Source organism: Cladophialophora psammophila (assembly GCF_000585535.1).
Source record: "Cladophialophora psammophila CBS 110553 chromosome Unknown aczJe-supercont1.19, whole genome shotgun sequence".
NCBI classification, from domain to species: Eukaryota; Fungi; Ascomycota; class Eurotiomycetes; order Chaetothyriales; family Herpotrichiellaceae; genus Cladophialophora; species Cladophialophora psammophila.
In genome coordinates this window covers 353,877-377,450 of record NW_006912940.1, presented here as the reverse complement: position 1 = coordinate 377,450, position 23,574 = coordinate 353,877, and the positions used below count along the sequence as shown (strand labels likewise).

At 50.7% G+C, this 23,574-nt stretch overlaps 7 protein-coding genes across 7 annotated transcripts; 4 read left to right on the top strand and 3 right to left on the bottom strand.

Moving 5' to 3' along the window:
* Nucleotides 1-571: 571 nt before the first annotated feature.
* A1O5_10269 (uncharacterized protein) lies at nucleotides 572-1,048 on the top strand (the record flags this gene model as incomplete). The annotated part of the gene is made up of 1 exon (XM_007750845.1): nucleotides 572-1,048. One exon carries the CDS (start codon nucleotides 572-574, stop codon nucleotides 1,046-1,048), a length of 477 nt encoding a protein of 158 aa, XP_007749035.1.
* A 1,625-nt stretch (nucleotides 1,049-2,673) lies between these two features.
* On the top strand, nucleotides 2,674-3,579 carry A1O5_10268 (uncharacterized protein; the record flags this gene model as incomplete). Its single annotated transcript, XM_007750844.1, has 1 exon — nucleotides 2,674-3,579. The coding sequence occupies one exon, from the start codon at nucleotides 2,674-2,676 to the stop codon at nucleotides 3,577-3,579; it is 906 nt and encodes a 301-aa protein (XP_007749034.1).
* A 239-nt stretch (nucleotides 3,580-3,818) lies between these two features.
* On the bottom strand, nucleotides 3,819-9,506 carry A1O5_10267 (uncharacterized protein; the record flags this gene model as incomplete). The annotated part of the gene is made up of 1 exon (XM_007750843.1): nucleotides 3,819-9,506. The coding sequence occupies one exon, from the start codon at nucleotides 9,504-9,506 to the stop codon at nucleotides 3,819-3,821; it is 5,688 nt and encodes a 1,895-aa protein (XP_007749033.1).
* Nucleotides 9,507-9,768: 262 nt separating this feature from the next.
* On the bottom strand, nucleotides 9,769-12,798 carry A1O5_10266 (uncharacterized protein; the record flags this gene model as incomplete). Its single annotated transcript, XM_007750842.1, has 1 exon — nucleotides 9,769-12,798. One exon carries the CDS (start codon nucleotides 12,796-12,798, stop codon nucleotides 9,769-9,771), a length of 3,030 nt encoding a protein of 1,009 aa, XP_007749032.1.
* An 823-nt stretch (nucleotides 12,799-13,621) lies between these two features.
* Nucleotides 13,622-16,194, top strand: A1O5_10265 (uncharacterized protein; the record flags this gene model as incomplete). The annotated part of the gene is made up of 2 exons (XM_007750841.1): nucleotides 13,622-15,476; nucleotides 15,530-16,194. 2 exons carry the CDS (start codon nucleotides 13,622-13,624, stop codon nucleotides 16,192-16,194), a joined length of 2,520 nt encoding a protein of 839 aa, XP_007749031.1.
* Nucleotides 16,195-17,607: 1,413 nt separating this feature from the next.
* Nucleotides 17,608-18,993, top strand: A1O5_10264 (uncharacterized protein; the record flags this gene model as incomplete). The annotated part of the gene is made up of 1 exon (XM_007750840.1): nucleotides 17,608-18,993. The coding sequence occupies one exon, from the start codon at nucleotides 17,608-17,610 to the stop codon at nucleotides 18,991-18,993; it is 1,386 nt and encodes a 461-aa protein (XP_007749030.1).
* A 997-nt stretch (nucleotides 18,994-19,990) lies between these two features.
* Nucleotides 19,991-21,769, bottom strand: A1O5_10263 (uncharacterized protein; the record flags this gene model as incomplete). The annotated part of the gene is made up of 1 exon (XM_007750839.1): nucleotides 19,991-21,769. One exon carries the CDS (start codon nucleotides 21,767-21,769, stop codon nucleotides 19,991-19,993), a length of 1,779 nt encoding a protein of 592 aa, XP_007749029.1.
* Nucleotides 21,770-23,574: the final 1,805 nt, after the last annotated feature.

Here is a 23,574-nt window from a genome sequence, read left to right as displayed (position 1 = left end):
AATAGGACCTGCGTTGCAGCGCTTCATGAGGCATTTTCAAGGAGGATTGTTTGTGTTGAGCATGGAATATAGGCTTAGCCTGCCACGACCACAGGCCATCGGACGATTTGTATTAAGCGCTATGAAAAGTCTACAAGAACAGGTAATTTACTGATGATGATATCAGACAATGCTCAGGCAGCGTAGGATCTTGGAGTCTACAATGACTGTCGGGCGCGGAGTATTTGTGATCGATATTACACCCTGTCTTGGCCATTTCTTCAGAATATGAAATTTGATGGTGGCGCCGAGCAGCCGGACCAAACTTCGGTCGGCTTGCGCTGACCCCCTGGTTTATTCCTTGCAAGAGCTTGAACCACTCGGCCTCTGAACAACAATGAAGCCCCTGCTGGAAGTTCGGTATGGGATGCGAACATTTCCTTGCTCTTTTTGTCAATCAGGCATCCATGAAGGAGAACTACTTAAGACGTTCCTGCGCCGCCATGTTGTCTTTTCTCACTGCTGTTGAAGTGACAGGCCCATCTAGGGCATACACATCCCGTCAAGTGGAAGCAGTCACAGCTTGACCACCATGCCGGCAGTATCATCAATCGTTATCGACACGCCTCCCCAAGACGTCTGGAAGGTCCTCGTTGATTTCCCCAGCTGGCCGACTTGGAACACTTGGTTCTTATCCATCCGTGCCCACTCGAACCCCCTTGAACAAGGCACACTGGTCACCTTTTCCAATAAGATGTCTGAAACCGCGAAGCCCGGGACATATACGGCACGCATCACCACTTGGAACCCCGACGAGACAGAGTTTGCGTGGAAGGGCGGTCCGCTGCCCGAATCGCTGGGATGGGCTCTGAGAGGCCTTCATTGGTTTAGGCTTGTGGCGCAGGATGGCGGGAGGAAGACGTTGTTCGATCACGGTGAAGATGCAGAAGGGTTATTGAGCGTGTTGATTCCAGGCAGTATGATGAGCGGTTTGGTCAAGCAGCTGGACAAGTTTAATGACGAGTTGAAGAGACGGGTTGAAGAAGGACCAAAAGCCACCGCCCCTTGAGACAGGGAGGCAAGAGGCGGGATCAACGTGATACGGCAAGGAAAGTCCGCTGTCATGGTGAAGGTGAGAATCTTTCCACATTCATGGATGTTGCTCTTTGCCTACTGACAATCACCAGGTCCAAAGCCGCTCCTTTTGCAACTTATATCCCGGCTTGCCTAGATCACTTTCGGCATTTTGGTCTTTGGTCTTTGGTCTTTGGTCTTTGGTCTTTGGTCTTTGGTCTTTGGTCTTTGGTCTTTGGTCTTTGGTCGTTGGTCGTTGGGCTCTAATGGTCTACGGATAACCAACATCCCAAGGGCACCTTGCATTTCGTTTCATACCCAAAGCCTCCACGGGCTGCTCCGTTTTATACCACAGCGGTGCTTTGTCCTCTAGCCCTTGACCTCTTTCCATCATTTTTCTGTTCAGAAGAGCACATGGTTGGTTCTGTAAGCGCTTCTTCGCGTCTTTGGCACTTAACAAACCAAAGATACCAGCGTTTGCCGTGTTGGTGTTGTTGCTATTGCGGCAAACAGCTTGGTCTGGTTGGGCTCAAACTGTCCTCGTTCGTCCTGCTGACATGACTTAGGTCAAGCCATTTCTCTTGAGTGAAATGTCGCTTTCTCCTTCTCGCAACTATCCTTTTCGTCACTCAACTCACCAAGATGTCCCATTACAACCCCAACTGGGGTCCTCCTAAATGATCCACTGCCAACGACAATGCTGGCGAGAGACAACCGATCTACCGTGCAAACCCAATCTTCCCTCGTGATGACGGCCGATCAAACCACTCCTCGTCAATTGCTCAATCAACTGTTCCGTCGGTGGCTGATTCTCGACCAAATGTGCAAGTGGCTCCTCCACCTTCGGATAGCACCCAGACACTAGCTCAAGCAAATATTCCTTCGGCACCTCTCCGAGCCAGCGCCAGCTGGAGGGATTCTCAAACCGCCGGTAGACCGGGACACTCCCCGCTAGCCCACCGCCCGAGACCTCCTCAGGGAGGTTCTGGCTCGAGAGGTTCTCAGTCAGGTTTCAGTTCGAGAACTCAACCCACATCGAACAACGACATCCCAGGGAAAGACCTGCTGGTCAACCATTTTCCCATCACACTTGGGAAATACACACAAGTCTACTCGTATAAGTTGCAGATGAGCAGAATTTCTTCAGAAGTATAGGATAACTACGGTCAAGGCCCTGATCCTGACAGCGGCAATGCTGTTAACCAGGTAACATCCAAGATTGCAAGACCGAAGAAGAAACGACTTGTTTACCTCCTGCTTCAGCAACTCAGACTCGAAAAGAGGCTTCCGGATCCAGTCGCTACTGACTACCTGAACCTGTTGATCACGTCGGTACAACTAGATGAGAACGTCACCAAGCCGCGCGAATTCGACTTCTACGACGAGAACTCAGCCAGTCCTGTTCCAGGTTGCGATCACTACCGTGTGAGGTTTTGAAAACCAGCGGTAATCTCCCTGGGCAATCTCTTTGCGCACTATCGCCAATCTATACAATCTCGTATAGCCGTCACGCGGATGTCGAATAAAGGTGTCACTGATGCAATCAACGCTCTTAACGTCATCTTCAGCTATTTGCCTTACCAGCGGTGCTTCTCTGAGAGTCACACAGTAGTTCACAAAATGGCCACGGTAAAAGGACAGACGTTCTACGATATTGCTCCCCAACCAGCTCCTCTAAGGTCTGACCCCTGGGAAACAGAAACTGGTAAAGAGCTAGACGGCGAAGGTGGTCGCTACAGTATTCCGGGATTCTCAAGAAGCGTCCAGGGATCATTCTGCTCCCCCGGATACGTGGACCTCAACATCTACATTAAAACAGGCTGCTTTTGGCAGCATGGGACTGTCCAAGAGATGACTGAAGCCTGGCAAAATCAATACCCCTCTTCCACTCCGGACCGGCTCAACCAGCTTCAAGAATTCCTGCGCCGGGCTCCGCTAAGGTTAAGCTTCCAGGAGCAAGGGCTAGACCGGTTCTCAGGGATCAAAGGCCTTGGCTGCACTGACCGACCACCCAGAGGTGATTTCTGCGAGATGCGACACATCAACCGACAGCATTTTGGTGGACACGTCAGAGACTACTTTTCCATAAAGCACAATTGGAAGATGGACCCGAACGTCTACGTCGTCAAAATTGGGAAAGAGTCACCGAAAGGGTACCTGACAGTCCCAACCAACCTGCGTCAGGTTGTGCCCGGACGTCTGAAATCAGGCGTCATCCCCCAATTTTCGACTCGATGGCCAGACGAAACCTGTTGGATGATTGTCGAGGGTGGCCATCGTACGTTTTGTTCTAAGAACGCTGCCGAAGACGGAGCAGCAGCGGATTGCTTGACGCTCGAGCCAATAGTTAAAGTCCCTGTCACATTTTTGGCTCGTCCGAATCTCAGATACAAACTTCGGGGAAATTCGAATCAAACCAAATACGTCGCCAGGGAGTCCATCAAAGCCGGCCAATGGAATGTCCAAGGTGCAGCCTTTGTCAAAACCGGCCCCCTTTCTTTTCTTTTCCCTTTTTTTTTTTTTTAAAAAAAAAAATGACATTTACTTTTGTACATATTAAGAACACGCTTTTCCGGTCGGATTGTCGATCTATCTGAACTCCTACGAACATATCTTCGATTCCAGGTTTGCGACAACCCTTAATTTTATTTTCTTTTGCCTCCATCCATTTCCATTTTCTCCATCCAGCTACCTATTCATTCATTCATTCATTCATTCTGTAAGCCATTTATTGCATGACAAGCAAGCCGCGTCGTCTAGCGAGACTAGACTTCAAAAACGTCCTCGCCGACCCGTTCGCGGACAATCCTCACCCACTCCCTCACACAGCCCTCGACGTTCTCGTCGTCGTCTTCGAGCATCTCATTCACGTAGATCATAGTCTCGCCGGACCCGCCAACTGCGACGCCGCCTTCGGTCACCGCGACAGCGCTCGATGATGACTGGCCTAGGACGACGTTCTGGAGCCACTCGTCCCCCACATCTTCGGACTCGGTGAGCGCGAGGTGCGTGCGGATGCTCGCAAGGCGGACTGCGGCGGAGTTGCTGTGGCGGAGTTGGCAGAGGAGGTGGTTGAGGGCGTGGTGGTGTGCAGGGACGTCTTGGACGGCATTTGCCAGCGCCACGATGCAGGGGATCACCCCGTCCATTACCCCCTTTCGCAAGGAGGCTTGGCCTTGGCCTTGGCCTTTGACTTTAGATTTTGAGGACGAGGCCAGACTCAACTGTTCGACGAGCAGCCCGGCCAGAGGCTGGAAATGTGAGGGTGAAGTGAAGAATCCATCGGCGTCGTGGGCCGCGATTGTCATCAACAGATCCAGGCTCGACTTGTACAGTTTCAGGCCCGTTTCCTCCGAGAGGTCAATATGCGTGCCGGGCTTCGCGTCCGTATTTCGATCTGTAGGGTTCAACTTCATTTCAGCGGCGGCTGGAAAGGCACCGTCGATAGTGGACCGGAAGATGTCGTTCATTGAAGGGAGTAGATAACTCGCGAAGCTCGTAACGATACTCTTCAGCCTCATGAAGAAATGCGTGGCGAGGAGGTAGAAGCTTGTTTGCCTCGCCGTCCGTGCTATATCCACCTGCGAGTCCCCCTCGATCAAAGAGGAACCATCGGGGCTGCGTTTAGTCACCCAGTCGACCCACCCCTCAAAGATTGGTCGGAAGGTCGCCTCGTTAAGTTTGAAAATGAACACAATGCTCAACTCATGCAACCTCTTTTCAACGTCCTCAATGTCCAAAAAGGTGGCGCCTTCGGTATGGGTCTCTTCATCTGCAGTGTCTTTCTCTTGACTGAGCCGTCGCAAGTCCAAAACTTGCAAGATGAAAGTCGATATCTCGTCTGCAGCCCCCACGACCGCGGATTTCCGGTTCCGCTCAATCGCTTTAGAAAGCATATCCAAATACTCGGCAGTCGCGTCTCCATCAACCTCCCCGCCGGAGATGACTGTCGATTTCCAGGCCTGATTTAAATTGCTCACCAGTGCTTTCAAGTGCAATCTCTGAGTCATGAGGTCCAGCACCTCGAGCCGAGCCTCCTTGCACGACGCCTTGTCTGGTTTTGCGAGGCACGAGCGGTAGCATAAACTGAGGAGCACAGTAACATTTTCGTCACTGATCACGTAGGGAGTGTGAGTGAGGAACGAAGAAAGCAACGTGAAGCAGGCGTTGTGAAGCTCCACGCCTCCTTCGGTCTTGCTGCTTTCGCTCTCTTTTGACAAGAACGATTTCAAGAGATCCAGCACTTGAGGAAGGGCCTGCGCCACGATCGGAATCCCTCCTTCCTTAACGACCTCCGTCATGCTCGCAAGACAGAGCAGAGACATAATCTTTGTTCTCTCATCGCGGGAATCCAGCCCGCAATCAATCTCGGTCAAGGTAGATGATGCGGCAATGACATCGTCCGGTTTCTTGCGCCCATACATCTCGATTATGCGATCGAGACATGCAATCGCAGCGTGCCTGAACGCCTCATAAGTAGTGGTGCGGATGATTTGCTGGAGGGTGGGGAGGAACACGACAGCTTCGGTTTGCGTTCTAGTATCCCTCGAGCTCGGAGCGTTGTGTTGGAGTTGTGTTGCGAGCGCTCTCAACGCCAGAGTTTGAAGCTCATGATGACCTTCTCCGAGTTGGACCATGTCGTGGAGTAGATCGGGCATGATCCTAAGAAGGTCGGCAAGGGGAGGTAACTCGAGGAGCGAGGTTAGACATTTCCTTGTGGATGGAATCAGATTACTGTCGCCGGACTTTTGGGATTTGAGCATGCCCAGGATGCGGTTGATGCAGATTTTGAACTCGGCCCAGAAGGTCTCGCTTTCGGCTTCATCAGACTTTGGAAGTCCTTTTACCTGCGTCTTCAGACTTTTTGGCTCGAGGAGTTTCGAAGCTACCCCAAGCAAGGCTATTGCTTCTTGCTCTCTCTTCTCATTCGGGGTAGTCGTGCTGATGTCCAATAATGGCAGAGCATTATGAGGATTCTCGGAGAAGACATCTGTAGTCAAATCGATAAGTTTTCTGAAGGTCAGAAGCTGAGTCGATGCCGAAAGGTCGGCCATCAAACCTGCAAAGAATGAAGATAGATCGTCTGAATGCCGTCTTGACGCAAGAAGAGCAATGATTGCAAAAGCAAAGTCATCAGCACCAAGCCTGCTAAGTAACCGTTGGTAAAAAGCAGCCCTTCGATATTGAGGAACATGGTCGTATGCTGTAGCGAAGCTCGAGAGCAAGCTTGAAGTGGAGTGGACAAGCTTTTTGGCATCTTGCTTTTTCAAGGTGGCAACCAAAGGAGGGATTATTTCGTCGATAGCTCGATTCGTAACGTAAATTGAGTGTTCATCGTCCTTCGAAAGCATACCCTTACCCATGAACGTAAAGATCGGCATTACGCTATGTAATATTCGATCTGGAGCAAGAGAAGCCAGAGAGGAACAGAGAAGCAAAGCTGTAGTTTGGACCTGTGGATTTTCTGACGATCGAACACAATCGGTGACTAAGTCGGTACGAATGCTAGAGACGTCAATAGCTGGCCTTAGTGATTTTTGTGCATTGTCGACGATTGCCAATATGCTGCTCAGGCAGAGGTTGAGAAGGTAAGGAGATTCAGATGTTCCCATGTCCTTAACCCGTCTTAGAATGATCAATACCTCGAACAAGCCCCCAAGCAATTGCGGATGGCTTTCTGGTTTGGAATCTTCGATAAGCTCAAGCGCAAACGTCAGCCTCGCCTCGCCTCCATCCAATTCGATTGATAGATCCTTCGGGATACTTTCACGCCCATGGCTTATGCGACGTCTCTTTCTGGGTTGGATATCCATTTGCATCTGAGCAAGACCGGAAAATGAGTGATCTAGCAGTGCAGCGAGAGCCTCAGTAGAGAGAGTGACTGTGTGCAGAACTTGACGAGCTCCGGCAGCTTGAGCGGGGGTTTTGGAGAAGGACATATCAAATAGGCGTACAACAGCAGAGATCTGTGACTCATGATGCATGTCCTTCCAAATACCTGCAATTCTGTCGAAGAAAGCAGTAACCAGGGCATCGCGAGGCTGGACTTTGTCATCAACAAGCATTGCAAGAATATGCTGAACCGCTTCCTTGTCCCGCGCATTGACGACTTGAACCATTGCGGCATCAACTTGACCCGGGGAAAGACCTTCTGATGACGCGGCATCTTCAGCGTCACCTTCTTTGGATAATGCCCAGGCCTCGAGGATGGGTGAAAGAATCTCGCTGCTGCTTGAGCTGCCAACTCTGTGAATGCCGATAAGCAGTTGAAGTATTCCTACCTTGACTCTGAGCAAAGGGCAGCCTAACGCACAGCCAGTCAACAGATCAAAGAGCGCATGCTTTGTGCTCTTCTTTAGTTCAATATCGGCAGTCTTTGATGAAGACGTGCGATCAGGACCGTCAAAAGCTGTCTGAAGAACCCTGCGAATGTAGGAGCGATCCAAAACGCATTCTTCCAAATAAGGTAAGTATGCTTGTTGCAGGATCTTTGCTACCTGCGAAGATGATAGTGGTTTGATGTGTAGCATGCCAAGTGCATCGTACACTGTTTCTGCTGCGTGCTGGTCACCTCCGCTTTCTTTCGAGGCAGCCTTATAAATTGCCACTATGCAAGCGACGGATGCACGTCGTACAAGTTGGATATCATCAGAAAGGAGGACGGTAAGGTAAGGAATCAGCGCCTCTGAATGATAAACCACCCCCTTCTCGATGACTTCGGAGAGAAGTTGAAGAGCAGCACTCCGAGGGGTGAGTGAGAAGGCGCCCAGAGCCATTCTTAACAGGAAGCTCGTATGCAAATCCGAAGGCCTTCCCGTTTGTTTCCGCCACAGTGGAATCCTTTCAAATTGTTCCAGGAGCCGCCTCTCCTTACAGCAAAGTGCAAAAGCTTGAGCAAGCTGATCGAACAGCGGGAAACGCTTCCCAGTGACGAGGAATGACGAGTCGGTGGTATCAGAAGGCAGGGATGCAAGTACCACCTCCACCCCAGCCGAATTATGTGTTGATCCTTCCTCGAGACCTTCAGGTTCCGCGGGGAAATGTTCAAGGAGAGGTAGCTGCGGGTCTTTGATCGTTCCTTGTAGAAGGTCTTCTACCTCTGATTGAGAGCGGCCAGCTAAGCATACTGCATCGGGGAAAGATGGCGAGAAGTCGGAAGAGCCAGCCAGAGCCTGTAGTAGACGGACCAGCCGTGTGCAGCATTTCGACTTGGGTGACAAGCCGGAGTCAAAAAACTTCCGAAGCAAAATGGCAAGTAACTGACTTTTGGTCGCCAATGCGAAGAGCTCCTTAGCGGTGCCAAACATACGTTCGACAAACTGCACTCTTCTGTCCATATTCTTTTCGTTCAATCCCAGGAGTGCTGAGCTGAGCAAGGCTTCGAACAACGGGGCCAAGTGAACGTGTTCAAATGACCGAGACAACCGCGCCCCCAAATCTTTGATGTTAATGAACATGTCAAGAACATCTTTGGAAACTCGTTTTTCGGTCTTCTTTGTTACGAGGATAGCCAAACATGCCAAAGCTTCCCTGGAATCCGCTGCTTCGTTGATGATGAACGGGGCAATCGCCTTCATCAAGGAGTCAAGGACATGATCCTCCAGATCTAGAGTGCTTGCACACACGAGGCTAATCGTGAAACAAGTAACTGCCAACTCGGGACAGCCTTTGACTTCCAATCCTTCATTGAGCAGTGGTAAAATCTTCAACAACGCATCTTCTGTCCGCATTTTTTGTACTTCTTTTCTCCCATTTTTGACCTGGCTCAATCTTCCACTGACGGCCTCGACAACAACACTGCCCCAGAAACGGTGGAGTTGTGGGTGAGCCGCACCTTCTTGGCACGCATGCAAGGTGTAGTCATTGAAGAAAGAGAAAAAGACATCGTTGTGAGTGGCACTGTGCAGTACAGCGTGCCGAGGAACATTTGCTGCCTCCTTGTGATAGGGACCCAAGAACTTCCAGCCATTGACGAGCCTGTCTGTTGGGATAATGCTCAAGATGTTTCGAAACACTGGTGTTTCATGGTACGGCAAGACCGTGGCAAGAAGAACATCTGTGTTGTAACTGTGAACGCGAAATCTCCGCACGAGCCATTCCACTGCTTGCACGCCAGGTCGAAGCATCAGCTTTGATCCAAGAAGAGTGAGGCATCGCTCTAACACGAGCCCTAGCGCTTCATTTTGTGTCTTGCTGAGTTGCTCTCTGTCCTGCGTCTTGGCCTCGGGACTATATAGGTTTTGTTCAAATTCGTGCAGTCTTGCGTCCAACAAGCACAGCTCTTGGAAGCCTTTCACACATACTTGGTATATAGTCTCCCAGTCCTGACTGGCGGCGACACTTCGTTCGAAAAGGAGCGATTCAGCGTGTGCGTCCCGTCGGGCGCGGAGGTCGAGTTCGTTTCTAGAGTTTGCGGCGATAGTGCGCAGCTGCGCGGCAAAGGTGGAGGTCATCGCTGGTGCCGTAAAGGAAAGGTAAGGAGACTGGGAACTGCTTCCATGAGCGACAATGTCACAGTGACTAGCTGCGACGAAATTGTCAACCGATAGAATCTGGTCGTTGAAAAAACTCCACTCTGAATCAAGCATGTAACACAAAAAATTATTTGGAGGCTTCGGACATAGCGGGCATAAAGATCACGCCAAGCGAATTTAGCGTGCAGCCTTGTCCAACCCTGCCTGCTTGTTTGTGCGGGAGTATGATATATGCAATAGTCTACAGAAAAGTATCGGAGATATCTATGTGCAGCCGCATACCTCTATCTAGCATATTTTGATACACTTGCCGAAGCTTTTCATTGCCAATTGCGTTTCTCAACACAGGCTCTGTAAATCCCAGCATGCATAGTTCCTTTGACCACGGGCATGCGCGTAGCGACGCATAAAAGGACTGCTTTGCCATGGCCGAGTGATTGGGTGCTCTCTCTTCATGTTGAGTGGATTTCTTCATCTGTGGATCCGAATAATCACGGAATTTCAGTAGGGATGTCTCCCAGAGAACGTATGATTTCCATATTTCGATACTATCATGCCCTGGAGACCCTAGCTGAGTTGCTCGTTTAAACGCCGAGCGCATGCAGTGATCTGTGCTCCCCGCGTACGATGGTCTGTTGAGTTCCATCGTTAAGTCAAACACGCAAGGAATCACACCTGCGTTGATTTGAGCATGGCGATGTCCTTCTGCTTCGGGGATGACCTGCCGCAGCCGGTCAAATAGCCCGGCTTTCTGAAGGAAATAATGATGGAGCAGTAGGAGGTTGAGGTTACCGGGAAACATTTCTGCCGAGCCCTTCAGTACAAGAACAAGCTCGCTCGGTTTGAAAGACCTTCCGAAAGTCACCGAATGGGCATATATGAAGCGAGCTCGGTGCTCATGAATAGCCTCGAGTATGGCAGAAGAGGTTGTCGACAGACCATCGAGCGATTTGAGAGATGCAGAGTATGTTTCTAGGGCAACTTCAAGGGATAAATCGGCATTGAGATACTTATGAAACGCCAGGACGTCGACCAACGCCGGTAATCGCTCTGCTCGACTCTGGGAGCGGCTCGCCTCGATATGCGTTTTGATGTATTGCTCGACCTTAATCTGCAGGGAAGCAGAGGGTTTAGTGTTGGCTTCGATTGCTTTTTGAAGCCGAGCTATGCCCACCTGTGGATCTTTTATCATGCTCAGGAGAGTCCTAGCATGTCGAAATTGTCTCCGGCACATGTACGAATATGCCCAATCGCGCCACAGAAGGAATGAATCAATTTGAATCTCTTGGCTGAGTGAGTATTGCATCGACAGGGCTGTGGACCAAACCCTTTCAGCGCTCTCGAAGTTCTCCAGCTGGCACTCGAGCAGTGCATATGCATTATAGAGTCTCAGACTGTCAGCCTTGTGCTTCAGAAACGACCTCGTTTGTTTTCTGGCTGATTTCAAATCCACTCCAGCTTCTAAAGCAATCGCATATTCCATATGCGCTTCTCTTAGTTCTCCGCCGAAAGCCAGTCCTGCAAGTTGATATATGGTTCGGCGAGCAAAGCCGAAATAGGAGGCGATGACTCTCTCTGGGAGATAAAACGGAATGTTGTGTGTCTCAGAGTTCAATTGCCGAGACTCTAGAAAGACTTCTTGAAAGCGCATGCGCATGGAAAGATTGTAATCCACAAGACCAGCAGACGGTAAAGAGATGCTGTACGTAGGCGACTGGCCATAGATGAAGGGGTCTCTTTCCCACACCCTGGACTCAGGTAGTGATGAGAGTGGGGGAAGCCCTAAAAATAACAAAAAGGCGTCCTGCAGTAGCCAGGAGCCCTCTTCTGTGGTCGGGGAGAAGAGGAAGTCTCTGATATCCGGGAACAGAAGAACGCGATACGGATCATCCTGGCTGACCTCATCGAGAGCTCTTGCAGGCATTCCTGCTGTCTTTTCGAGGTCATTTTCGGCGGAAGCCCAGGCCTCGAAATCCATATCTTGGACATGGAACAGTTTGTCGCTTTTTGGCTCGATCTCTGCACTTGCATTTGAACACCACCCTGCCGAGCCTTCCTCCCCAATCCGTGCAACTTCGCTGCCCCAGAACTCCTGGAATGACGGTACGAGCTCAGCGCAAGAGAGGTTTCGGGGACGAAAGTAGTTGAACTCGAGGAGCGCTTGCCAAATTCCGACCGCGCGCTCGGTAAACCCGGATTGCCACAGAACCAAGGTCAGGCGTAACAGAATGTATATGTAGCTCGTATCTTTCGTCCGGTCTGCAGACGCATTTTCAATCTCGTGAAGCCACTGCTTGTAGCTGTTCAAGCAATCTTGAAAGCTAAATTTGACGTGATTGGTTTGGACAAAGTTGAGGTAAAGCCGCCATAAGTCGAATGTGGCGTCGTCGTCGTCGAGGAAGGTTCGCCACTTGGATGCCTGTTTTTCTGCATCCCAAACCAGCTTCCCTTGTTGCATGAGACCCCCGATCAGAACAATTCTATCTTCGCGAGCCTTAACGCGTGACAATGCTTGTTCATACAGCGACATTTTCAGATCGACAATGCCCCTGGACGAGGAAGAACCGGAGCTGCAGGAGTCGTGTGAATTGCTGAAGAGGACCTGTTGATACTCTATCAAGGCAAGCCAGGCCGACACGTCTTCGGGCCGCGCTTCCGTGGCTCTCAAGAGGTCGATATGACGTTGATGAACAGGGTTTCTTTTGAAATCCTCAAAAGCGTTCTCAGAACGTGCAAGGCCTTGGATATCCGAGTCCGACTCATCACTTTCATCGTCTTCCAGATCTGGATGCTCCAATCCTGGCAAGATTCGTCTCCTCTTCCTTGGATGATCATGGTCGAACCTCAGAAAGTCCTTGTGGAGATCTGGTATGTTGCTGACTCCGGACTGAACATTCAGCACCTTTTGATCGTCATCGGGAAGGTTCCAAAGTAGAGACTGTTTACGGGACCTTCGTGTCGAATCAATCTCGACATTGTCCACATCAAGGTGAGACTCTGACCGTGAGATTATGCGATGATTCGGACCCAAGCCGAGCAAGCCACCGTGACCAGCCGGTCGATAGCGCGGAATAGCATGTCGATCCAACGACCCATATGTCAAATTTTGACGATCCCCTTTGCGGTCTTCTACGAACAAAGACTCGCCGACTTCTCGACCATGAGAACGAGGTCTCGCAGATCGCTCTTCGGCGTCAAGTAGGGGCTGAGAAAAGGATATATGGTGAGGGATTCTCCGATCGTAAGAGACACCACGGTGTGAGGAAGGCATCATGCGCAGGAAATTAACCTAAGGAGAGATGCAAGGTCCATCGTCGAATTGCTGTCGTTCACATGGCAGTGGTCCTGCAGTGGTCTGGATCTCGAGAACCCGGAGATTATTTCTCGACGCCAAGGACCGGGCCTTTGTCGGGTCACGTGAATCACAAGCGTCTGAGGCAGAGGTGACAAAAGAGGCAGCCTTTTTTTTTCGATATACTCCGTACTCTCTTTCTTTGCTGACTTATCTCTCGACGGGAAGCGACATCCTACCGAGTGGATTTTGAGGGTCATTTCCAAGTGGGCTGCGGCAGGTGCCAGACATGTGGTTTCGGTTATTGAGGGGCAGCCACTATTCCAAGCACCCACTCAAGCAGTGCACCCAAGGTTCCCGCCTAGGAGCCCGCCAATCCCGCGGGAAAGAGCCTCCTTGGTGCCCGTAGTCTACGTCACGGCGTCATCTAGAGACCAAGCTGTTGGCCTCACTAGCCCGGAAAGCTTCCCCCCGTAGCTACCTGCCCTTGTTGGGCCCTTTCGCGATCACTGCGATCTCAAGCAGCTTGGAAATGCTAATCCAGAAACAGTGAGTCTTGATATAACATTACCTCGACCTGGACTTGGACCATTTTACATGTTGCTTGAGCCGTCTGCATTTGCGGCTCCCGTCTTGCATATTGCTAGGGCTCAGCTCTGACCCCTTTTATGGGGCCTGTGCCACGGTACTCGGTACATGCCATCAGTCCTGGGCCCTCGAAAAAACCGACACTTTTCCCATTGAGCCTCATTCTCGCCACCACCACGGATTTTCTTGCACACGACGCCGGATCTGTCCTCCCATGGACGCGGCTACTTCGAAGAGACCAACTCCTTCTTCTGCCATCGATGACCATGTCCCTCCTGCGAAGAGACTCAAGACCCTCCCCGAAGAACCTGCGCAGTACAGTGATGCGGTCCGCAAAAAGCTGGCATCGGCGTCTCGAACAGGACAGGCCTGCGACCGATGCAAGGAGAGGAAGATGAAATGTGACACAGACCCAGTGGCATGTCAGCCTTGTCGTCAGAAGGGTTTGCGGTGCTACACCACGGATCGTGTCACCGGGCAAGCACGAGAAAGAGGAGAATCTCATCGCGCCGAAAATGAGCTGCTGTTCTTGAGGGAGCAACTAGCCGCCTACCAGTGCAGATATGGCTCTTTGCAGCGGACAGAGCCCAACGGTGTGGTGCCTCCAGCGACTTCCACAAGTTCAATGTCCCAGTTCACACCGTATTCTGCGTCTCCAACGCCACCAAGACCTGATGCGAAATATATCGGCTGGCCTTCCCCAGATTATTGTGAACCTCTTTATTCCGGTCCAGTCAAGGGAACTGTCGTGGACATTTTGGACGGCAACATCGACATTGCAGACTGGGAATGTGAAATGATGAACGACTACCCAAATGAGATCACGGATAAGTTCAACCTCTCCAGGACATCGATTGTCAATACCATTTATGGATATCAGCGAGTGGGGGATCCGAAATTGCCACCGAAGGAAGAAGCTCTCCGAGATGCCAATCATTTCCTGGTCATCATGTCACAATACGTTCCAATCGTCCACAGACCCAGCTTTATGGAGCTCGTCAACAGATTCTACGAGCAACCGAGCACGTTAAAGGTCGCTGAGCGGATTCAGGTGGTGATTGTCTTCACCATAATCGCCCATCAAACGGCGGTGAGAAATCATCTACATTCTGCTGAAAAGTTTGAGGATTCCCATCGTTATTTTCACTACGCCCTGGGATTTTACCGCGAACTCCTCCATGACCGGTCGCTTGCATCAATGCAGGCAATGGCGTTGATCATTATCCATTTTCGAAATTTGCCTAAACCTGGAGTGTCTTGGAGCTATTGTCATGAGGTCTTGGTACGCGCTATCGAGTTGGAATATCATCGTGACCCAGACAAGATCCAACTTCCCCAAGGTGAGAACGATCCACTATCAAAGGAGCTTCGGAAACGAGTCTTTCATTCCATATTGGGGGTGTGCGTGACGACAGGCTGTCGTGTGGGCCTACCAGCGCCGTGGCAGTTCCAGCACATCGATATCCCTTTACCCAGAGCCATCAAAGATTCTGAAATATCCAAGGACGGCTTTGCGTCGGAATTGTCAGGTCAATGCGAGTTTTGGCCCTGTTTACACCTGGCAAAACTCCTGCCCCTTCTCACAGAATTACACAACAATATTATAGCCGTGAGAAAGCCCGCAACAGAATACCTTCAAACCGTGGAAGCGCTAAACACGAAAATAATCGCCTGGCGGCAAGACTGGGATGAGTCGACCAAAAACAAGCCGAAACATGTCAATCTACGGGTTGCGACCCTTTTATTCGAAACCTGGGCTGCCGAATATCAGCTAAACTTGCATCATCCAGTGTGCTGTACTAGTGACGATCCTGAAGTGAAGGAACGTCATCTAGATATATGTCATAAATCTGCTAAACGTCTCTTGCAAAGCTTTCACCTACTGTCGAGCCGATACAAAGGCGTGGATTTTACGTGGCATTCCACATTGGCATATGCGACTGGATTCGGCATCACCCTGTATGTCTACAGGAGGAGGAAAGGCCCTATTACCGTTGAGCAGTTCGAGGTAATGCGGAATGAACTGAAAGGTTGGACATCGTTAATGGCATATGCAGACCTCGTCCTGAGTGAGTCGACGCTTTTTCCAACAAGATTCTACTACTAACATAACGCACTTTAGGAACCGGCAATCACTTGCAGAGACAATTTCAGCCTCGCGTGCAAGCTCTTGAGGATGAGTGTCGAAAGCTGTTGATTGAACAGCCTCCAAACAACCAAAATGCTCAAAGTCCACCAAGCCCAGTCAACATCCTTAATGCCGGTGGGCCGGTGAAAATTGAACAGCCCAATACGCTTCCGTTCCAAGAGAACCCCAGCCCAAGTGCAACGATGCACAGAAATAGCCTTCCCCAACTGGTGTTCATGCCTTCCCAAGGGATACCACAAAGCCAACCAACCTCCCCATTGACTCATCAACAGCCTCAGCGGCATTGGGATGGGACATATCCTTTCCTCCCTCATCCGCTACCATCAGGACAAGGGTCTGGGCAAGGAACTGCTGTCACATCACCCATATTTGCAGCATTCCCTCAGAGTCCGATTAGTGGGCTCTCCACATCCGTATCCATCCCAACAATTCCCACATCCTTGGCTTCATTGCTTAATGATTCGGGAAGCCTTTACATGAGTTATCCCACGCCACCGCAGAATCAAAACAATCTCGGAGGAGCAGCGGTTGGGGGAGGCGGCGACCCACAGATGAATTTCTCACCAAACCATTACTTTGACGGCCCAGGCCCGTTGGGCTGGCCGCTGATTAGTATGCCACCCGGTCAACAGTCATAATGGAGATACCAAAATAGATGTTCCCCAATAACGGAGAATCCGGTCTATGACCTCTTGCCACGACGAAAAGAGGATTTGTCGATGTGAGCGAGCGTGTGTACATTCCTCACGATGGATTCGAAGTTTTAACTGTATGAGAGGATCCGGCCGGCCCGATACCTCGTACTGTCGACCGAACAGCCTGGACACGAATAGTTGAAGCAATTCTTTTATGCTCGGTCGAATCAAGCGTAAAAGAAATCGTTGTGCTTCAATTCAACAAGAACACTCCTCGTGCCGACAAAGACGTTCCTTTTACGGCACACTGTACAGTGGCTTTCAACCTTGTTAAGGGCCAAAATTTGCAATAATGGCTGTCCTCTTCAGAGCCTTTCTATGTCGTCATGTACAATCCCGCCGTGGCCTTCTTGGAGCCAAGGTACACCATCCTTTTCACACTTGTCTCTGGTTCATTGAGTAGCCTGCCTCTTCGACCGGGCCAGTCAATGCCGACATGTCCTTACAGGGAGAACCCCGGTAGAAAGAGCAGCCAAAGGCTGAGTAATTGGCTTCTGAGCAACCGTTCTGGGATGACTCAATCGGCGGAAGCAGCCTTACACCCCTAACCAGAGATAGCATATGCGGCTTATATGAGATCTTTGTCAGCGCTCTGGACTGCGGTTATGGATTAGATTCCAAACTCAAAGGATGGCCGCTGAGCTCTCTTTATGGAGGATGAAGACTGCAATGAGACGACACTTCAAACAGACATAATCCATCATGATTTCAGGTTGAGCACACTAACAAATCCGAAGACGAGCAAGGGGCTCGGTATCGCGGAAGGCGTGCTTGTGTCTCCCTGGCTGGCACTCCCTGTACAACTAGGTCATAACCCCTCAAACGACGACCAACTAGATCGTCGGGAGATCAGCTAAGCTGCCAACACGAACCAAATCATCACACCATTTCGCAAAATGCAGATCATCAATTAACGGCCCCTCCGAAGTAAAGCTGAGCTGCATACGACTCTTGCACAGCATTATATACAGTGGCTATCCCTCAGAAAATGTGGGGTGTTCCAACAATGAGAACACACTTGCTCCTTGTGTCGAAATTGCACATCACGGCGTTTGAGCTCTGCCTTCTTTCGTCAACTTATACTTCGATGACTCGGCCATTGCTGCCAACATGGTGCTCTTTCTCCATTCAAACATCAAATTTCTCCCCCCATCAAAACGAGACAGGCCTATTCGAGAGCAAGAGCTTGAGGGGGCGGAGATAAAGGCACATGCAGCCAGAATCTCCCATCAAAAAAGAAAATGGGCAAAGTTGCAGCAACAACTGATACAAAAAGAAGAGCAACAGGAGTATAGTAAACCACGTGTTCATATTGGGCAACAAGCCAACAGTCAGGCTAAACCACAGTATCGCGAGATGATCTGGCTCCTGCATGGCTCATCTGATCCGTTCAATGCGTGCCCCATCAAAATCACACCGGAAGTCAACCGTATCATCACTTTTGCAAGAGACGTCATGCTTCCAAACATCTTCAGCCCACCATTTTTCCGACGTCTTACCATAGGAGGCCCTAAGATAGTCAACTATGAGAACTCTGATCGGGTCATTGGAGGGTCAAGCTTTCTTCTCAGCATGAAGGGATTCAGAGACATGAACGAGGGCGCCGCTCTTGCCTGGTTGTGCGGTCACATTCCTGGCATAGTGCGTCTCACCTCTGCCCAAACCACTAGGCAACTTTCGACAGCGAGGCTCAAAATGCGGGCCAAAAGCCTCAAATTGCTGCGAGAAGAGCTCGCCGGGCGCCCACAAACATCGCCCGAATCGTTGGCTGCGTTGAGACTACATATTCGCTGTCTATTCGAAACGGAGTGTATGGCGGGAGACACGATAGCAGCCAAAGCTCATGCGGATATCCTTCTGCGTCTCCCCGACCCCATTTCTGATGAGATGGAGCGTGTTCAGCACACTCTGGTTATGATGTTCGATGCCACCGAACTGGCCTGCAAGAAACTGGAAAGGACGGTTGTGCCTTTCGGTAACTGGACCGCGAAGGCCCATGCAAGGCTATGGGCACTCGCTTCTCCTTATATGCCAGTCCCTCCTATAGGAGTCCACAACGCTCACCCGTGTGTGGAAATTCCTGAGCATCGCGAGGCAATGGTCAGATTGAGATATTGCTTGTGGCTCGCTGAAACCCCGTTGCCATTCGCAACTGCTCAAGAGAGACTCAAGGCCGATATGGTCTTTGCCTGGATTGCGACCAAGACGTTTCATGATCTCGGAATTCTGATCAACTTGTACGTGGACATAATGGAGGGGAGAATTCATTTTAATTCAGAAGGCCACCGACTGACGCAGGCATGCATGGTTCTCACACTGGTGTATGAGAGCCGTAAACGCGTGCACGAGGCGATCATAGAGGATGGTGCTGACATACGAGAAGCTTCGCATGTCATCATGCCTCGACTGGCGCGGGACATGGTGACAGCCATGGAGATGCTAAATCTAGTCGAATGGATACACTATCAAGAGGCATACCTATGGATGCTCTACGCCGGCGCGCTGTACGAGCAACGACAGAAATTCAAGGTACGGCGTACCAATCTGAATATAAAAACCGAATCACTCGAAGAACCGTGGTTCATAACGACGCTAGCAAAGCATGCCGATCAAATGAAAGTTACAACCTGGCAGGATGCAAAACCCATTTTGGGGAGATTCGTTTATGATGAGCATTTGGAGCCAGACGGCCACCTGTGGTTCGAAGAAGTTGTGCGTACACAAAGAACCCCTGAAGAATGAAGACGACAATCAGCGAAGACCACGGCTAGCTATACGCTGAACAGGTTCTTTCTGCTTCGCATGGAGTCTGATCATCTCGATTTGGATGGTGTTATGCTTTTGTCAGATGGACTCGTAAATTGATTATCCGAAGTCGCTGTCGAAGTTGATGTCAAAGTCTACAACGAGACCTGTGGGAGAGAGACAAACGGCTGAACGACTTTAACAGAGAGACTCCAGGGATTGGAAGGGAGCCTACCTCGCTGGAGGGGGCCTGGAAACTAGCCCGATCTACAGGAAGGTCGACCCCCAAGAACAAATGGCACCGAATCAAGGCTCAGGCCGGGACGGAGACGGGGTGATGCCGCCACCAAGACACCAAACTTCCCTATAGGTTGGCAGCAGAAGGGCAGCATATCAGGGACCGCAGCGGCGCAGCATCGACGACAGTTACATTCCTTCCCCCGCCCACCAACACAGCGTGCACCACCCGGCACGTGACAGCAGCACAGGATGAAATCCAAGTCGCCGTCGAAATCGCTCACGAAGTTACTGTTGCAGACGGCGGCCTGATTTCCCATAGTGTGTGAATGCATAGGCGCGCCTGAGGGCCTATGATGTATCTGGAGGGAGGGAAGTGGAGGTAAACAACGTGGCCGCGGCCTGCCTACACTACAACAACAATACCAGCAAAGTGACAGATCACGGATTGACCTCCTAGTCACCAGGAACTTACGTCCTCAATACTTTTATCGGGTTCGACGTTAATGTCCCTGATGACAGAGCTTCTTTCGAACTCTTCACATCTTCTTTTGGGCACAACGAAGTGGGTAGAGAAAGTCCGCCATGAAATGGGATTCGCAGCCTCCAAAAACCTCACGAACAGTACAGAGTCGAGGCCATCAAGGCAGAATACTCCGTGCAGAGAAATCATGCATGATACAAGTCCAGATCGATGTGCTAGCTTTCAAAAACAAAAAGCCCTCCTGTCTATGAGAATTCCGTCTAGTTCCAACATCTATTTCCTCAGCTGAACCTTCATCGTCATCCCATCGACTGGCACAGCTGTCACCTGGTTGACACTCCACACTTCCCTCTCCCCGTGATCCTTACCATCTCCCCTCGGTCTCTCCATGTCTTCCTTCTGCCCTTTTCCTGAATATCCCACCTTTTCCCACTGGAAACCTCTTACCACCGCACAAAGCACAACTTTGGCCTCCACCATTGCCAATTCCTGCCCGATGCAATTCCTCGGTCCACGTTCGAATGGCCGCCATGCACCAGTTGGCAAAGACGCGACGTATTTCTCATCCACCCACCTGTCGGGTCGGAAAACCGGAGCGTCGGGCCCCCACACAGCTTTGTTCATGTGAACTAGGTGCGCACAAACGTAGATCCTGAGGCCATTGACCTGCACGTCTTTTTCTTCGCCGCTCGTAGTGCGCAGCTTCAACATTGCTGGGGTCGGATTCTCGGGTGAGAGCTCGGGTACAAGTCGTGCCGTAGCCGCGGGCGGGTGAAGGCGTAACGTCTCCTTAATAAATGCCGTCGTGTAGGGTAAGCGACTGCCAAGAATGGCTTCCGTCTCTTTACGGGATTCTTCGTCGGTGCGGCCAAGGATGTCGAGGGCATTGAAGGGCCCTCCCTCTTTGCCAAAGACGGAATCATGTTCTTGGATCAGCTTCTCGAGGATGGCCGCTGAGGATGGAGACCATGGAGCTTTAGAGAGCTCGAAGCAGAGCCATTGGATAAGCGTGGCAGTTGTGTCCTGGCCAGCAAACAAAAAGCTCTTGATTTGCGACACGGTGTTGCGGATCAGCGCTGCGTCCGGGCTCAATCCTGACAAAGCGAGGCGGGTTATTGATCTCTGCAACCCGCTTTGGGCACTGCCATTTGCAGCATCCTTGCCCGAATCTTCGATCTGGTTCTGTTCGGCGGCTATCTGCTCTCGGATGACCTTTGCCAGGTCGCGGTTAAACACCTGTTCGTAGAACCAGGACTTCATTGGCCGGATAGGATCAAAATAGATAAACGGGTTAAACCCCCTGCCCACTGGGAACACCAGCTGCGAAAGTAAGCGCGAAGCCGTGAGCATACCAAAGGGGCCCTTTGACCCAACTCCGTTGGGAGTCGTCTGAGCATGGTAATCCTTCTCGATTGCAACCGTGGTGATGATATCTGTGGTCAAATCCTGTGCATAGTCCTTGAGGGTGAAAATGTCACCACTTGCCGCAGTGCGCTTCAACCGATCCACAAATTCTCGAGTCTTGGAAATGATAATGCCATCCAGAGTATGCAGATGCTGGGGAGAGAATCCCTTGTTGAACCTCCTTCGCAAGAGCTTCCATTCCTCGCCCTCGGCGATGATCAATGATTCAAGACCAATGAGGCGGTACATGGACATCAAGGTGTCGCTCTTCGGGAGAGAATATTTGAATGTCGAGTTGGGCTGGGTGATCTGTTCAGCTATGCCCGGGTCCGCTACAATGAGAAACGCCCCGTCAACAGGATTCAGATCCATCAGAAAAGCTGGTGGTTGGCCCAAAGACTCCCAAATTTCTTCGAATGCATAATCCGGATGCCTCCGGAGAGCCGGGTTGAGCTTTTCGCCCATGTTGATCAAGTGGCCCCATACTGGATGACGGGGCAATTGCGGGATTTCTTGGTAACGACGACGAGTAGTGATTGTACGCAGGGTGATCTGGATGAGCTTGACCGAGAGGTAGATTGCTAGGAGGGCAAAGAGGAGAGGAGTGAGCCGCCTGGCGTCAAAGAGACCAAGGATAGGTTGAGCCATGGTGGGAAGCACTTCTCCTCGGATACGTGAAGTCAATGGATGAAGGTTGATATTGGCCTTTCCTTTTTCTTGGTGTTTCGAAGAGCTTGGTACGCCCAGATATTTGGTTCGATCCCTGAGACGCCCCGGTGTCCGAGAACCGGCTTGACGAGGCTAATCCGTAAAGGACTGAGGCTGGTCCAGCGATATTGCCAGTTAGTGAAGAAGGACAGAAGGGGCAAAAAAAGAAGATAGAATGAAATCTGCCGACCCACTGACTTTCTTTTGAGAGATAAATACTTAGTAATGAAGTTGGATATCTTGTCGTTGGCGAAAGAAGTGACAATCCTGGAGTGGTGATTGGCGAGGGACCCTTCCCCCTTGCATGTTGTCTCGCTAAAGAGGCCCTCAGGCGCCAGAAGGCCTGAACTATTACTCCATTCTCCGAACCACTCAGTGGAATCATTGAGCGGTGCCTCCAAGCCCGCCAGAGCGGAGTTGTTCAGCGACCAGCGTCTCAGAAAAGTATGGTTTACGACATCCTGTAGCACCTCAGAGACTGGTGACCACAGTATTACACTGTACCTGGCAGATAGTTAGGCAATCATGCTGGTTTCGACTCTGAAAGGAATCTCAGGAATGCTATGGTGGCCTGATTTGCTCTGTTCGACTCGACCCGGCATCAATGTCTTCATCGTGTCTGATTGACGCTTCTGTTCCCAATGGTACCTAGGCTATTTGTTAGTGCTTATACCGATTTACTTATCCTCTCACCAGGATCTTGACCCAAGACCTGCGATGCAGGCCCAAAAAACTCTGTATACGGGGAGTGAGCCTTGGAGAATCTCAGTCCTGCATAATCGAAGATGAGAAGGAATGCTCGGTCAACAGTGTTGATTTTTGCTTGGGAGTCATCTTCGTTTTCGCTTGCCTTGGGTAGACAGAGCCGACCTTCGAGGCTGTAGGCACAAGTGCTCCAGTAATACTATTCGTAACGGGAGCTCTAGGGTGTGCCAGGGCAGCAACATCTTCGAACCGAGACCAAGGAGACTCCCTCAGTACACTGCATTGTCTCGCCCCGCCCGATGACTTTTGATCAAAACGAAGTTGCAAGGAGAGATCGTGGTTGCTGTACAAGTACAAGTACACAGTAGAGGCCTCATAGGGGCCGGGGGGCCACGGCTCACTGGGCTGGTGGACTAGGCTCAGGGGGGCTCTTGGGGGGCTGGTGAGGCTCATGTACCCAGTAACAACCCCTCACTCGCCCCTCAAATGCCCTTCTCCCCACCGAAAAAAAAAAAAACGCTTCATGTTTTAGACTTGATGAAAAACACTACGAAATATTCCGGTGAGGTGGTATGTGAAAATCACCATCGTCGCTGGCGAATTTTGGGAGCTAACCATGCTCTCTTAGGCCGAGTGGTTATGGCGCAAGTATGTATTTGTACTCAAACTAATGAGGAATCGTCACTAATCCCTTGAAAAAGGTTTCAGGCATATCTGAAGCTCCAGCTAGTTGTAAGAAGTCCTTATACTTGTGGACTCTGTCCGCGTGGGTTCGAGTCCCACCCTCATCAACATACTCTTTTTGCTTCTTTTTTGTTGTTTTTGTTGTCTGTATATAATAGACGCATGGGCGGTTTCGGGGTCATTAAGATGGGTGGGGGTGGGTGGTGGGTGAGAATGCGGCCTTACACGTGACTGGCGCAGAAGGGGATGCACAGCCTTACCACCAATCTCGAAGACCTTGCATTACGTGTGACTACGTTCGAGATGAATTTAACAGATTATTAGACCCCCCTCAAATCCCGTGACGTCAAAAAATA